Genomic DNA, 16281 nt, shown 5'->3' on the forward strand with positions numbered 1-16281 from the left:
TTCAAATCAAACAAAATGCTTGCTTCCAAAGGTTTGTATCTCACCTCATGCAAGCACAGAAAAAATACAGTGATAATTACCATCTTTCTTTTGAAGAATTCTTTCGGGTATGGATGTTCTCAAAACCACAAGTGTCCTGAAAATAAAATGTCAGTTCTTCATCAGTAGTTAGCATCCTGAGATTATTTTTTTCCTAATCAAATTTACAACACGATGCAATTTAGATGAAACTTTCCCACTGTAAGAGTTGCACTACAAATCAGTTATCAGACTTCAATAACACAACTACCTTGCTCATGGTACGTTCTCAATTCCAGTGTTAAAATTCCAGGCTTTGCAGGCTACCATGTATTATATTTTTCCCTGGATAGTTTCACAGTCTTGCTACAGTGCTGTGGTTTTATAGCTAGCAACCAGGGTTAGCAGTTTTCACTGACTTGTTGAAATATTACGGTACTGCGTAGATGGTGGTTGTGATAATTTAGCCACCAAAGGTCAGCCAGTTTCATCCCAGCTTCCCTGTAAGCCTGCAAGGATTATTCTGCTTGAAAAATTCAGTAATCCAAGCGCCAGTCTACCATGGACAAAAACATTCTTGGGTCAATTGGGGGTTGTTTACTTTTCCATGTCAGTAAACAAAGCCCAGTGTATCAAAATTTTAAATTCTTTTCCTGAAAATAAAGAGAGGGGGAAAAAACAGACCAAAAACTACCGTGATTCTACAACCACCTAAGGTGCCCACTACATGGCAGTGGGAAATGCTTCAGAATTTTACACACAAAGAAGATCTCTTCATTGATTTAAACATTTTCTGAAAAGCCATTGCATTCTTAACAAAAAGTGTTAACAAATTTGTTTTGGGGAACAGAAGCCAAATGACAATTCTAACGAAAGCCATAGGCCACCAAAAAGAAAACAAAACCAAAAAAACCCCACAAACAAACAAAACTACAATACTATAGTATTTCTTAGTAATGCTTGTATTATGACATCACTCGATGATCACACCAGTCTGGCCCCAACTGTGCAAAGTATCATCTGAACATGTAATGAATTTTCCATCTTTGCTGGCAGACAGAAAAACAAGAAATAGCTGATGGGTGAGATAACAGACAAGCCAATGTAGAAAGCAGTGGGACAGGATTACTATTAAAAAAAAAAAAAAAAAAAGAACCAAAAAACCCTGTATCAGGTCAAAGCAAAGACGCACCTTTCTCAGGATCCTGTCTGATAGAAGCTGAAAGAACAGAGGAAACCCATATGATATGTTCCCCCCCAAAGTCTCCCATCTTCCAGCATTTGCAGTTAAGAGTCTTCCTTTGACAGACACGGTTGCTCTGTATTTAGCAACCTTTAATGCATTTCTCTTCTGTGACCTATCCTACCCACCCTTGAACCCGCGTAAGCCCCTGGCATCCAAACCATCCTGTGTTCCACTTCTTAGCCACGTGTGATTTGAAGAACCCCCTTTTGTTTGCTTTGAGCCTGGCTCCTGCCTGCTTCAGCCATTCATGGTTTTTCCCTTGTACCAGGATAAACGCTGAAGAACCAATTCCCCACTCCACGCCATTCATGATTTTTGTTCTTCAGAGTAGAATAAACAGCAAGGAATCAATATGCCACATCCCCTATACTAATATTTAGTTAGCAGCAGTGATGGTAAGCTGTCGCTTTCTGGCAGCTGTATGAACAGGTAGTTAAAATACTTTCAAAGAGATTCTCTCTGAAAGGATTTTAAAAACCCATTCTACAGACCAAATTCTGTTGGTAATATCGAGCTTGTACAGGAAGCAGTGCAGGGACCCTGTGCACAGAGAGCAGCCAAACTGCTCTGCCCATCCCAAACTTGTTGTAACCCATGCAACGTGTCCCCCCACCCCGCACTCCTCATTAGCAAAGAGAAAATGTGGATAAAGAGCTTTCTACACAATCTCCACCTTTTCCTTTTTCTGCCAGCCTGGGAGCCCCTCGCTCGCTGTAGGAGCTTCTTGGCACCAACCCCACACTTGTCTGAACCCTGAGCTGCTGTTCTTGCCTCACCCTGAGCCCACCGCCGCAGCGAGCAGCCCACAGATGGGCCAGATACCAACTACCAGCCAGCCTTAAATTCTCCACGTGACATTATTTATCGCGGCAACACAGTGAAGAATAGAATCAAACTGCAAGAACTTAAGAGGAAAAACATTCTTTCTCCTTGCGGTGACAGTGGAAAATTTGACTTGAGTGTTTCTTTTAAATCAAAATGATGAGTCCTGCCATTTAAAAAAAAAAAGAGTAGAACATGTCGGTTCATAATGGTCCATGGAAGCTGACTTTAAAAAATATCATTTAAACTCGCTTTAAAGAAAAAAGCGTATTTGCCAAGACCAAGGTTTTTTTTCTTCCTAAGGCAAGAAGATTTTCATTCATCTATCTGTTCCCACACTCATGGAAGTCACAAATAAAATTCTCATTATTGGGCCAAATCAGACACGGATTGGGACAAAATCAGTGACAACCATGAAACGGCAGCATCCCCTAAAACACTTGGCAAGAAATGGACAAGGAACCCATTACTCAGCTAGGGAGAAACGCAAGCACGTCGCTAAGTAAAGGCCCAATAAGCACCAGTGAAATGCGAATATTCTGCTGGTGGATATGCCAGCTTTACAAAAAATCCCGCCCCCAAATCTCTGACAGAACAAATAGTAATTAATTTTGCAATAATTCTTTTTGAACGTAATTATTGTGCACAGTCATTAAATTCCCTTTGTTTTTAAAAGCTACCTGTCCAGGGCATATGATTCTTAGCTGATTCACAAGGTAGAAGTAGAGTTCAGGAGTAAAACTTTCAAAGGTAAGTTCACGGGGAAGAAATAAGTCATAATTCAACATTAGTATGTTCACATCAGTGTCATGTCTGTTCCTAAAAACATCTAGATTTTAGCACACAGACCTTCTGAAGAATTTGCTCTGGAGCTCAGCTAATTCTCCCTCCCCTGCAAGATTTTTCTTTCAGAACCATTAAGGATGGTTCAGTTTTGGGCCATGCAACCAGGCATTCTCTGAGCTCACGGGATGCTTATCTGAGTGAGGGTCACTGTATCAACCTCAAAGCTGATTTAGAGGGTAGATTTTATCAGTCTCCTTAAACAGATGCATTCATATCAGTGGCAGTGAAATATAGCTCCAACATCTGCAGCACGTTTAGGCCAAGGTGAGTGAATTAGCAGCTTTCAAGAAATGGTTACATCTGAGACATCGGAGTCCTCCCTGGGAAAGGCAGAGGAAAACAAGAAATCCCCCCTGGAGATCTTTACCTGAATGCAAATTCTAACCTTCCAAGCCTTATTTCTTCAGAATCAGGAAACTACCTCACTTTTTTCCATTTCCAGATACAAACATAGGATCCCAGAGACTTTTAATTAATAAAATTCTAAATTTGTGGGCACATTTTCTTTAATTCTCTTCCCTTCCATTTGAAAAAGATGCTTGTCTTAGTGTTTTGTGCATTTGCTGCTACAATCCAAGGTACGTGTCCTTGAAAGTAACAAATGGACAAATGCTTACATTGTATATTCAGAAACAGTTTGGAATCCTTTCTGTGCCCAAAAGGTTGATATATACACTGTATTATATCCTTTTATTAGAGGTCTTATAAAATAAATGATACGAAACAGTGCTTCCTACCTCTGAGGTCACTCATCCTTCATTTTACTGTTGCTGACAACAGTCTCCCAAAGCTCTATTCCAGAGGAGAAAAGCATCTTACTCTCTTCTTTTAATATGCTATGCAAACAGAGTAATGTCTTTCCCCTGTCTCTCACTACATAAATTAGTATGTAAGACACAGCTAAATCAGCTTTTACAAACAAAGAAGGGCTCACAAAAATGAAAATACAAAAAAGTGGCAAAACGTTAGAGAAACGACCTTTATACTGAGACGCCACTGAGATGCCGGTGCAGCCGTGCATCTCTTTGAAACAAAGCATGTGCTTGACTTCAGGCATATGCTTAATCCCCACTCATTTGTATTTAACACACACTTGCACCATCTGGTAAGCCTAAACTAGTACTCAAGCAGTGTAAGATAACCTTACCTACAGCCCTGAAAGAAAACCCTCCTTGCCTCAAAACTGCGTATGAGAAAAGGCAGGTGTCTCAGGAGATGGTCCTCTGCACCAGGTACTGGTCCGTCTTATGGAGCCCAACACTTTCATTTCAAGAGAGGCCATTCTGCACACAAGGCTCTTATTTGCTCAGTATCATGGGAAGATGGTGTCCCTGCTTTAATTTCTTTTAACTTTCATGCACTTTTTCAGATGTAAATTCTTCCTCTGTTGTTGATGGAGATTTCCATTACAGCTTCCCACACATAGTAATGCTTTTGCCTTATATTGGTAACAAAGCCAAACAGCAGTCGCTGCCTCATTTTTGTATGCAGTGTGCCTGCACATTGCAGAAATAGGAGATACATCCTCATGATGAAAAATGTCCTTATCAAATCTGCTTATTTATCTACCTCTGCTCAATTAACATCTTATCTTTTGAAAACCTAGGCTGACTAAAATTTGCCAGTACTTTTACAGTGGTAATATATAATTCACACTGGGTGAGACTTTCATAACTTGCACATACCATTTCACTGAAAAATTGGAATTCTGCTTCAGCAAATACTAGCCAGGTAAAAAAGGGAAAACTCTCTGCCCATCAAAACAGCACCTCTTTAAATATGCATTTTAAAACAGGATGCTAACCATTTTGATTAATTGAAACTTTTGTCATATTAGGCACCTGGTAAACAGAAGTTGTTCATACAATTAGCAACAGGGAAGCAGTGTGTGTTAGCTTATTCAAAAAAGACACCCACGTATGCCAATTATATTATTTTGCATTGACTGACAAAGAGCAAAAGTGTGTTTTTAACACTGAATTTTAATCAGAATGTGATCTTTGACAGATAAAATACTAGTAATTTTTAAGCACTTGGAGAAGGCTTTTGTATACATAATTTGAAAGATTTGTAAGAGCAGAGTATTTGTACACATGAAATAAAACAAACGGTAAGCAATCAGTATGTGTAGTTACACGATGTTCTCATAGGAGACATCCTTTTAGCACCTACATTAAGGTGACAATCTCCTCTCATATTAATAAAGATGAAGCAATTTGCCCTTGTTCTAACATGGAGTCAGCTTCTGGATCCACAAGAAGAGGCAAATGATAAAGACAAAGGATGGATGGAGCTCGGGAATCTCTGCATTAAACACTTTATGTAGTTTCATTCATTCCACGTTTGACAACATAATGGAGGCAATGCACCAAAAGCCAAGACCAGCTGTTCCTCAATACAAAACACTAGTATTTTGTTTACTAGTATTTGCATCTGCAAACATGTCCAAAAATCATGACTTGGGGCTCTTAAAATGCATGGGATTGCATAAAAATTATGAACTTAGCTTAAAATAACTGCTGTGAAGATTTACTACTTGGATTTCTGATTAGTGAGTGTTTAGGTTTTGAGGACTTGTACTTGCCCTTTCCTCCACGATGATAAGGACTAGTCCTTTTCCAGCAAACCCCAAATCTCTCTCATCTCGTAACAAGAAGTACATGTCACTCAGGGAAGTGCTGACGGGGAGATCACAGAACCAGTAGCCCCTCACAGCAAACTTGTGACATGATGAAACCAGGCATGCCAGCAGCACGGATCCAAATGTACAACAGTGTAAAAAAGAAGAGATCTGGACTCAGACGTAACAATACTAACAGTACTGAACATTGCTCCACTTGGCAACGCCAGGACGCAGCGTAATTCAAATGTAACAAGAGCTCTGAAGTACTGTACGCACAAGCAGTTCTGTTCAGGCAAGGGCTGAAAAACCCTGCAGACTTGTCATAGATTTCTTTCAAAGCAAATAAGTTAGTTTAAATGCTGACGAGAACATTTTCCATTTCATTATTACTCATGTTCTCCCAGCCACGGGTATGCATTGCTGCTCTGCTTGGGGCTTTTTTCTTTTTGCTATTTCACACAGGTTTGATTGGAGAGGGTGAAAAACTAATTAGGAACCACTGGTCTTGTCTAAGAAAAAACAATGTATATTATTAGGCTCTATCGACTCAGTCTGCTGTATATGTTGTCTGCATGCTTCACGGTTTTCACAAAGACAGATGCTTGCTGACTTAGGATCTTGTCAGCACTTATGTTTACAGAGTATTTAAAGATAACGGCTGTATGTGACCCTCGAACTAAATGTTCTGAATTTTAAAAGTGAAAGAAAAACAAAGATAAGCAATGTGTTACCATAAATGAACTTGAAAGAACTGGAAAACTATTTACTGATCCAGCCAACATTTATATGCCTGATTAATATCCAGGAATTTGACAGGCTAAACACAGGTTTCTATGTTTGCAGGACTGAAGTCGGGTAGTCAAGTGCACAGGTAACATACAGCATTGTCACTGGTGTCACAAAACACCTGCCTGCATCGCAAACCTCACAGTAGAAAGCAAAAGGGCAGGGCAGCTTCTCCACTGCAAGGCAAACTCTGGAGACATTGATGTGAGGTGCTCAAACACTCACATAAGGTGGGCAGTTTGTAGCCAGCCAGCTGCCTGCAGCCTGGTGAGATAATTCATCTGGCTTGTACCTTGCTCACAGTGGCCTTTAGCCTGGGAAAAAAAAAAAAACGAGAGAGGTTTGCCAACTGGAAGAATTATTTTGCTAGCTGCAGCAGCCTGGCCCTGCTGCCAGCTCTCCTGGGGCCACGCTCCGCAGCCTTCCCAGGGGCTGCGCTCTTACCCCTGCTGGAAAACCGGCACATCTCTGACAAGACAGTCTAAAAGCTACAATGCTACAAACCAAGATGTGGCTCGCAACCTCCACTACAATCATTTAGCTCTGCTCCCCTGCTACACCTGACCGGTCCCCACGAAAGCAAGACACCAGCACGCCAGGGTGACGATCCTGCCACCAGCAGCGGTGCTGGGTGGAGCGGCTCAGGGCACATGCTGCGCAATCCTGGCTTTCTGGCAAGCCCTGCATTCACAACAGTAGGTCCAGTCATATGACAGCAAAGAGTTTCCAGCATTTGGCTTTCTCCAGACAGAACTCCTAAGTGGCTGTCACAGGAAGAAAAACTGGAAACGGCTGATCTCACGAAGCTGGAAGCATCCGAGCACCGTGGAGGAACATACACAGAGCTTGGTGAGAGGGTTCCTGCTGAGGTAGACTGGGGGTGCCCAAACCCTCTGCCCAGGCAGCACTGCAGCAGCGTATTTTCCTGGTACGCCGACCCTTGTGTGTGTACACACGTACGTGAGGCTGCCGTGGCAGCCTGCCCGAAGGAGTCACTCCCCTTCAGGAAACACACAGATTGTGAGATCAGTGCCCACGCCGGCACTGCCTAGAGTTTCCTTATTGCTTTCTGCCTCATCCTCTGTTTTTTCTGCTGTTTCTCTAAAAACACAAAAGGACATTCTGTTGAACCAGCACGTCCTGCTCTGATTTTGCCTTGGGCAGCGCAAGTGGGCTCTGCTCAAGGGGGAATCAGCCAGGAGAGCTCTTCGAGGCCTCTGATGGTCTTCAGCAGCCTCAGTGATGGACCAGGACCAGGACCAGGACCCCCTCGTGCCACACAGAACAAAAAGAGCCTGTTTGGCAAGCAGGAAAGCCTAAAGGGACAGAATAACGCTAGCAGACTTTTGTAGACTTCTAATAGACCTTGGGATATGTTCTGCTATATATGTTATGACTTTATCATTCAGCTTTTTTAGCCTAAGCAACCACAGAAAGATGCCAAGGGAAGGTAAATCAAAGGGAGTTATCAGAGTTAAGACAACATGAACTTTTCAATTCTGTTCTTCAGAAGGAAACACAGAGTGCAGGGCCTGGCTCGTTCAGCTGATCTCACGATAAAAAAATTAAGCTAAAAGCTGGCTTTAGACACAGTGACAACACTAAGTGGATTTGCTTCTGATATTTGTATTAATGTTGTATTTTAAAGACTAAAAGAAGGGCTCTGAGTCAGCGTTTCCTCTGACACTGAATTGACAGTCCTACCTTGAGATCCAACTTGAATTTGCAACAGAGTGTTCTGACTTTTGGTAACCTTTATACCTAACAGGTTACTTATTAGCATTTCATAAAATAATTACCTGCCAGGTATTAAATGTCTCTTATTTTAATCTACAGAATCATACCACATGCACATTTATTTGACGAAGCACTTGTATTATTCTTTCTGTTACTTGCATTTCACAGCAAGGTTTTTCCCTATACCTCAGACACCATAGAATCATTTTATTTGGAAGAGACCCTCAGGATCATCGAGTTCAACCATAACCTAACTCTAGCACTAAACCATGTCCCTAAGAACCTCGTCTAAACAACTTTCAAACACCTCCAGGGATGGTGACTCCACCACTGCCCTGGGCAGCCTGTTCCAATGCCTGACAACCCTTTCTGTGAGGAATTTTTTTCCTAATATCCAACTTGAGGCCATTTCTTCTCATCCTGTCACTTGCTACTTGGGAGAAGAGACCAACCTCCTCCATGCTACAACCTCCTTTCAGGCAGTTGCAGACAGCGATAAGGTCTCCCCCCAGCCTCCTTTTCTCCAGGCTGAACAGCCCCAGTTCCCTGAGCTGCTCCTCATCAGACTTGTGCTACCCCTGAACTCCATTGGACCATCACCTGAAATAGGAGAAGTATCTGGCAGGTTAGGGAGCAACACATGTTACAAACTGCACAGCTGAAAGGAGAAAGGAGCCTGTTTCTGAGCATTTGCCCAAGCATTGCAGAAACTGTGGACAAAAGGTAATAATACTAGCTTAAAATATTTCAGTACTTCTCCCTACCAATGATTGTGTGCCTTGCCAAGCAAATGCAAACTGTTAAACCAGGTGCCCTTCATCGGGCAGGCTCCCAAACCCAGAATCGTGCCACCATCCCCCCCAGAGGCCACTCACCGCAGGGCAGAGGCAGGCACGGGGGACGCAGTGGCAATTGTCATCAGAGACGCCAGCTCTTGAAACCACGTTTTTATTCTGGATCTAGATGGAGGCTGCTGCTGTACTTGGTTACATGAGGGAACTTAATTGTCCTTAAATTACATGAAATTAAAGACAGCAGTTACACCCTTCACCTTCAAAGAGATTTTAATTCAATCCATCCCACTAGCAAGTACATCTGTACATATCCATTCTGGCAGATAACTAATGTGTTTAATGGAAATAAACAAAGCCATGTGTTTTACATTAAAACAAAAAGCATGAGATCTTGGTTACACGGCAATTAATAATTTCAATGGAATTTTAGTTCAGCCTGGTATTATCTTGTGGGTAACACACAAAATCACAAGATACTCCTTCTCTATGTGTTCGAGAGTTCTCCTGTACATTAGACACCTTATTATTAATTTAACCAGTAATTTATTCAGATACTATTAAAAAATTGTTGTAGGATGCTTCTGGTAGTGAGATCTTTTTCAAATCTTTCACTTGTAAAGAATTAATTTGAAGTGATTTCATTGCTACTATCATTTAATATACCCTCTTATTTTTACGCAGGACAGCTGCACAACTTGGGGTAAATTATTACACCTCTAAAAGTCATTTGTAGTTCAAAGATTTCTTTGTTACTGAGCACAAAGAAGAATAAGCATATTAGACAGTGTTAAACACATAAATAGACTCAGCTGACTTAGCAAACATGTGACCAGCACACTACTGCTCAGAAATTTCTTGTAAAGTATAAGTTATGAAGCCAAAAAGGAAGTATAACGCAATATGTTCTTTAAAGTTACAATGGAACATATGAGAAAGAAAACACAATGCAACATGACTTACTCTGTAACTAGTCTAACCAGAAAAAATAATTATAGACAGCTCTCCATTAATTCTGGGTGGATTATCAAATTTGGAAATAAATTATGCTGAGGATGCATGCACAGCAGCTGCCTTGTTTCCAAACAGGCCAATTAAAGCTGGCAATGCTTATTAACTCACACACAGCACCGTGCAGGTTCGGTGCTCCTGCCTCCAGATCTGAGCTGGAACTGGGCAGGGAGGTGGTGAAGCACTTGGGCAAATAAGCCCTCCTGGGGACGGCAAACCTGGAAACATGGTGCTGAGATGGTCCCGCAGAAGGCAGAGCCCCAGCTGCCATCTCATGCTGTGGTCCCTTCCGTCACACGAGCAGCGGCAGTCTGAGGAGGACCATACTTGACTGGCTGGTGACTGAGGGATATCCCCGACCAGCCTCAAACAGCAACAAGGCAATCACACGTAAAACCCCAAATTCAAGTTTGAAGATGCACTAATTTCTGCAAAACTGCAGTAGTACTGGAAGATTTTATATCACTTTGCCAAGAGATTTATATAGCAGAGAAATCTTGACCTTATAGATCAATCCAAACATTCTTCTTTCCTTTAATATTGTTCATTCTCTCAACTATGAGATTTTTAGGCTACGTTCAGGCTTTTGCTGGAAGGAAGTACCATCTTTTCTTAGAAGCAGTACAATTAGTTCATGTAATTAATTAGTTCATACTCAATGCTCAATTATTTATTGATTTTATTTGATATTATAAATTCTTATTAGTTTTATAAGCAATATGTATCAATTTCATTTTGGCCATTCCGGGGTTTTTACCTTTTCACCTTTGACTGCTTACTGGAAGTGTTCTCAGCTCAGTGCACACCACCGTGACAGGTTTTTTGAATATTCAGGTCATTGATTCTAGGGACTGCGTCTGCTGTTTACCTATTCTCTTTCCATACATACAATGTTCCCTTTAAAACTGACTTTGAAGAATAGCTACGAGCGCTTTTCACTAGCAACACTTCTTGTAGTAACTGAGTATTGCATTCAATACCCAGATTTAGACGAGAGGAGCTGCAGTGTTGTTTGTTCCCTGCTGGCACTGCCCAGTGCAGCGAGCAGCTCCTGGACCGCACGCCAAGATAAATGCCGTGCCGCTTCTCTTCCAGAGGGGCGTAAAATACGGTGTGATGCGAAGCTACCGAGATGGCTCTGGAGAAGCTCCCTCAGGTCCCAAACGCAGCACAGGTACCACAGGTAATCTTCAGGTGGAGCTGGACTTGCCAGGCTGCCCAGTGCTGGTGCCCTGCACAGAAACCAGTGACAACCCAGGGACAGCCTCTGCTCCTGTCAAAGGCTTAGATACCCCCTACCCAAAGGTCTGCCTATACACAAAGGTACCCAATTTTTTAAATAATATCACTACTGTCGTATAAGTAAACAGTTTAAATGTTTGGGAGTAGTACTATAGGTTACACAGCTGTAAGGAATGATGCAAAAAAGAATGACAGATAGTAAAAGTGTCACCCTTCAGTAGTTAACTGAAGTGCTCTTTGTTTTATTTAAACAAAACTAGTAGAACCTGTTCTGGAAACAGCTGACCTCAATTTTGGAATGACAACAGGCTTCTACACTTGAACCTTAGATTAAACAAAGCCATCAAGAACAAGATAAGACCTTAAAGGTTATAGCTCTTGGGAGGGAAGACAATGTGAAATAAAAATACAAAGCATGTTGATGTTTTCTTCGTGAAGAAAATACTTCAACCCAGTGGGGAAGAGCTGTTGCTGAACTATTTCAAGACTAGAGGGGAAAAGGAAAGGGCAGCGTTGTAACAGAATTATTTGGGAAATATTCAAAAATGCCCTGAAGCTACTTTAAGATGCACAAAATCTGATAAAGTATGCTCTTATCTTCCTCAGTGAATTTCTGGTAATGTTTTCAAAATCTCTGAAGAAAGAAAAATAAGACTTTAACATAGGCTGACAAAACTGGCTCAGAAGCAGTCATGGATTCTTAAGCCTAATAATGCCTAACTAGTGCCTTGCTTCATATTCTGTAGGCGAAAAAAAAAATCTCTGACCTCTTTCCACTGTTCTAAAATTATCTGAAACAACATTATTCTCACAAAGCCATATCTATTTTTGTTTTTTCATTATGTAAATGTATACTGTCATATTTGATATTTTTGGTATTAGCTAGTGGTTTTTATTATGGCTCAGTGTCTTTATTCAGGCAGCAAAATTGGACTGAACGTGAGAACTCTGTTCTTACTCAAGGGCCTGGAACAGGGTGTCCAGCTTCAGGACCGGTGGAGCAGAGTCACACCAAGGCAGGCTTGGCACTTGGGGTTAGAGGTCCTCTCACAAGCTTCAGAAGCAATACCAATCAATGTCAGACGCATAGAAATATCGTAGCCAAAATTACAAGGTTCAATGATCATTTCTCTTACATAATTAAAAGCAAACAATCATCCAGCTGATCTGCAAAGCTCTCCTAAGGCCACATGCTTCTGTACATTCTTTTAATCTGAAGAAAAAAAAAAATTATCAGTATTAGCAATCACGTTTCTTGCCATATAAAACATTCACTATTGTTTAAGAATGACAGAAGAGGAAAAATCCACTAGGTGCAAAGAGCAGGCACTTACCATAATTGCGAAACAGGCCAATGCTAACGTTTGGAGTTCTTTTACAACTCAAGCTGCATTTAAAAAAAACCTATGTTTTTCTTCTTTTAAAACAGGGCAACAACATGAGTTATTTGAAGACTGTGAAACTTCTGGGACGATAACATCTTACCATTTTACGAAAAATATTTTTGTTTGCATATTCTGTTTAATTGGCAGGATTCTTCCCAAACTCTTCGGAAATGTTTTTTTCTTAAATGGGCTTCTGGTTTTGTGTATCTCAATTTTTGCCTCAAGCTGCACTGGAACAAGAGCTACAGTTGACAAACATGGAGCAACTGATCTGCAGATCAATTACTGTGGACTTTTAGAGAAACTGAGGCATCTGAAAACAGTGGCAACCCTTCAAAAATGTTAACATAATACAGATTGAGCAAGACTCTGCGTACTTTGAAAACATTAGCTTTATTCAACTAAGCATCTGAATCAATGTCTAAAATGCTGAACTTCTCCAACACAATTAAGACATCAGTGAGCCAATAATAAAAACATGGGTTTGTAAATGGAGGACCAGTAACTTAAAATGCATCCCCTCTAACACCTCAAGTGTAGGGATGTGGCTGAGTGGGGATTGACCTGCCAGGAATACTCTGCAGTCCCATGGTTTGACTTGGAAAGTTGTCCATACACAAAAACGAATGCAGATCATAGAATCACAGAATAGTTTGGGTTGGAAGGGACCTTCAAAGCTCATCTAGTCCAACCCCCTGCCATGAGCAGGGACATCTTCAACTAGATCAGGTTGCTCAGAGCCCTGTCCAGCCTGGCCTGGAATGTCTCCAGGGATGGGGCATCGACCACCTCTCTGGGCAACCTGGGCCAGTGTTTCACCACCCTCACTGTAAAAAATTCCTTCCTCATGTCTGGCCTGAATCTCCCCTCTTTTAAACCATTACCCCTTGTACTGTCGCAACAGGCCCTACCAAAAAGTCTGTCCCCATCTTTCTTATAGGCACCTTTTAAGCACTGAAAGGCCACAATTGGTCTCCCTGGAGCCTCCTTGTCTCCAGGCTGAACAACCCCAGCTCTCTCAGCCTGTCCTCACAGCAGAGCTGTTCCAGCCCTCTGACCATTTCTGTGGCTCCTCTGGCCCCTCTCCAACAGGTCCATGTCTTTCCTGTGCTGAGGGCTCCAGAGCCGGATACAGGACTCCAGGTGGGGTCTCACCAGAGCGGAGATGCTGCAAATGAGGGCCACTCATAAGCAGGTCCATCTTCACCAGCAGCTGTGCCGGTCCTAGAAAGTGGCTGAGGCCCCGGGGCGCTTCTCTGAGCCACCCAGTAGCCCGGCTGACCCTGCCAGCAGCCCCCAGCCCCGCCATGCCTCCGAGGAGAGCTGGGGCACCCCGAGGGCTGTAGGAGAGGGCTCCCCCACAGCTGGAGGTCCTCCAGCCCCACAAGCTGAGGAGGAAGAATGCAACCTTCTCCTCATTTCCATCAAACACGCACCCTCACAGCCAGGGAGATCTCCCTCAGCTGAGGGGGAATCCCACTGCCCCTGCTGCATCCCCCTTCCCTGCCGTCCAGGGGACAGAGCCAAGAGCGGGGCTGCGGGAAGCCATCCCAGCCCCTAGCTTCCCGCAGACGGGGAGGAGATGAACAGGCGGACACCACCCGGAGCCCCCATCCTCACAGGGGAGGCAGCCCCTGCGCCGGCCAAGCCCGACGAGTTAATGGCGGCAGGAAGCCACCCCCCGCCCGCCGCGCTCCCTCCTGCCCTCCCCGTGACTCGCTTCCTCCGCTGGACGGGAACTGGGAGGAGTGAGCGGCCGCGGGCTGCCGCCCCCACCCCGCCAGCAGAGCCAGGCAGCCGCTGTGCCCCGCCGCCCGCCGACAGCCGCGGCCGCCCCCGCGGGGAGGAGGGACGCGGCCGAGCCCCGCCGCCGGGGCGTGTCCGCGGGCGTCGGCCGCCGCCGCGCACCCAGCTCCCCGCGCCCAGCCGCGCCGCAGCGCCAACATGCCCGCCGTCGACAAACTTCTCCTGGAAGAGGCTTTGCAGGACAGCCCGCAGGTAGCGGCCCGCTGCCAGGGGCGAAGCCGGGGTGACGCACCTGAGCCGGCGCTGCGGGGCGGGGGGGGTTGACACCTCCGGAGGGCCCGTCCCGCGGCGGGGAGAGCGGGGTCAGCGGGCGGGGCGGGGCGGCCGGGGAGCGGAGAAGTGGGTCAGGGTGACTTCTCCTGGTGGTACCCTCGGGGGAGCGGGGATGCTGTGAAGCAGGTAAAGGGCACCTGTGTGGTGTCGGGGGAAGGTTTTTGCCTCCTATGGGGCACCTGTCAGGGAAAAACTGGCGGTGTGTGCTCCTGGGGGCCCCTGGAGAAGAGGGCTGCACCCCGGCACAGGGGCAGGGTGTGAGGAAGCCGGGGCACGGAGCCCTTTCTCCTCACCTGCCTCACAGAAACCCCTCTGGCGTTTTCCTCACACTGTCCCATCTGGGTGTGCGCTGGCTGGGTGTAAGGGTTGCCCTGAAGAGGTGAGGTGTGTTGGGGAAGGATGGACGGGCATGGCGTGGCTTCCTCTGAGCTCCCTGAGGGACAGGGAGGCTTCTGCACCGTGAGTCACCTGGCTCCGGTGACAAAAGTGGGCCGAAGGAATGTCACTACCAGCACATCTGCTCCTCCCCGCTCAAGGATGCTGGTTCAGGTGCAGAGGCTTCCCGTGAAGGACAGCTGAGGTGAGGTGGATCCCACTGAAGATAACCTCCTTCCGAAGGAGTCTGAGAAACAAGGACAGGCGTTTACCCTTTCCATCCCAACCTCTGTAGGCAGGGGAGAGCTTTTCTCCCCTGTGCCCCAGTGCTGGGAGCCATGATGTGACACAGCTGCACAAGTGGCCTCTGAGGACCGTAGAAACCCCACGGTGAAGAACATGCCAGGTCGTGGTGCTTTCAGCGGGGAGAGAGGTGTGAGGCCTCGAGAGCTGGAGAAGGAGGATGGAAGGAGGGACATTCGGGTGGGAGGGAGAAGTAAGGGCAAGGGGAAAGAGTGGAAATTTCACAGAGGGCTGGGGAAGATGCACTCGAGGACAAAGTTTGGTACAGACAGATACAAAAGTAATCGGTGAAGCAGCAAAAGGGGAAGGGAGGGCAGGGTGGATCAGCATGGATCCTGTTGCCAGGTAGCCCTGCGTTGTAATCCTAACTCATCTGCTGATGGATCAGGGGAGGAATAAATAGATAAGCTGTGGAGCAGATTGCTGAAAGGTGTTACGGAGTCTGTCATGAGACATTTTGAAGGAAAGGTTGAACATGCACCTGTCAGGACTTAATGAGTCTTGAGGCTCATCTTGATCACCTCTTATCCTGTTTTTATGTGATTCCATGAAATCTCATCCTAGTAAGAATGATTTTCGTCATCTCTTCAGTATGGTGTATGTGGAATCTCCATCCTTGGAGATTTTTCAAAACTTGACTGGAAAAAGTGTTGAGTAACCTGATGTAATGTCAAAGTCGGCCCTGCTTTGAGCTGGGGTTTGGACAAGGTGACCTGCATTGTTCCTTGACAGCCTGAATTGTTCTGTGTGCCACACTTTACCGAAATGTGCTAGATTTATTAGGAGCAGTTATTAACATTTTTAGTGTTAATCTCCACAGTGCATTCTAGAGCTGAAGAACTTGACACGCAGGATAAGTGAACTCATTTACCTCTTCAGTCAACACTTCCTTCAATGATTAAAAATGTAGGACTGACTGAAAGCAGCTGAACAATGCACTGAGTTGGATTTGGAGGTCTTCATCTTTCTCCTGATCTGAAATAAGGGTTGTTAACATCTCCTTTGCAATTACTGGAA

The 16281-nt window shown here is 44.5% G+C and overlaps 1 protein-coding gene across 1 annotated transcript in view; it reads left to right on the plus strand.

Moving 5' to 3' along the window:
• The first annotated feature begins 14386 nt into the window (after positions 1-14386).
• The window catches only part of APPL2 (adaptor protein, phosphotyrosine interacting with PH domain and leucine zipper 2), a 44144-nt gene continuing 42249 nt past the window's right edge, over positions 14387-16281 (plus strand). The window contains exon 1 of the mRNA XM_065653587.1: positions 14387-14505. Within this exon, the coding sequence (XP_065509659.1) occupies positions 14452-14505 (54 nt within the window). The 5' untranslated portion in view covers positions 14387-14451. The remainder of the gene's footprint in view (positions 14506-16281) is intronic.

The sequence above is a fragment of the Caloenas nicobarica genome, chromosome 1, assembly GCF_036013445.1.
Source record: "Caloenas nicobarica isolate bCalNic1 chromosome 1, bCalNic1.hap1, whole genome shotgun sequence".
Taxonomy (NCBI): domain Eukaryota; kingdom Metazoa; phylum Chordata; class Aves; order Columbiformes; family Columbidae; genus Caloenas; species Caloenas nicobarica.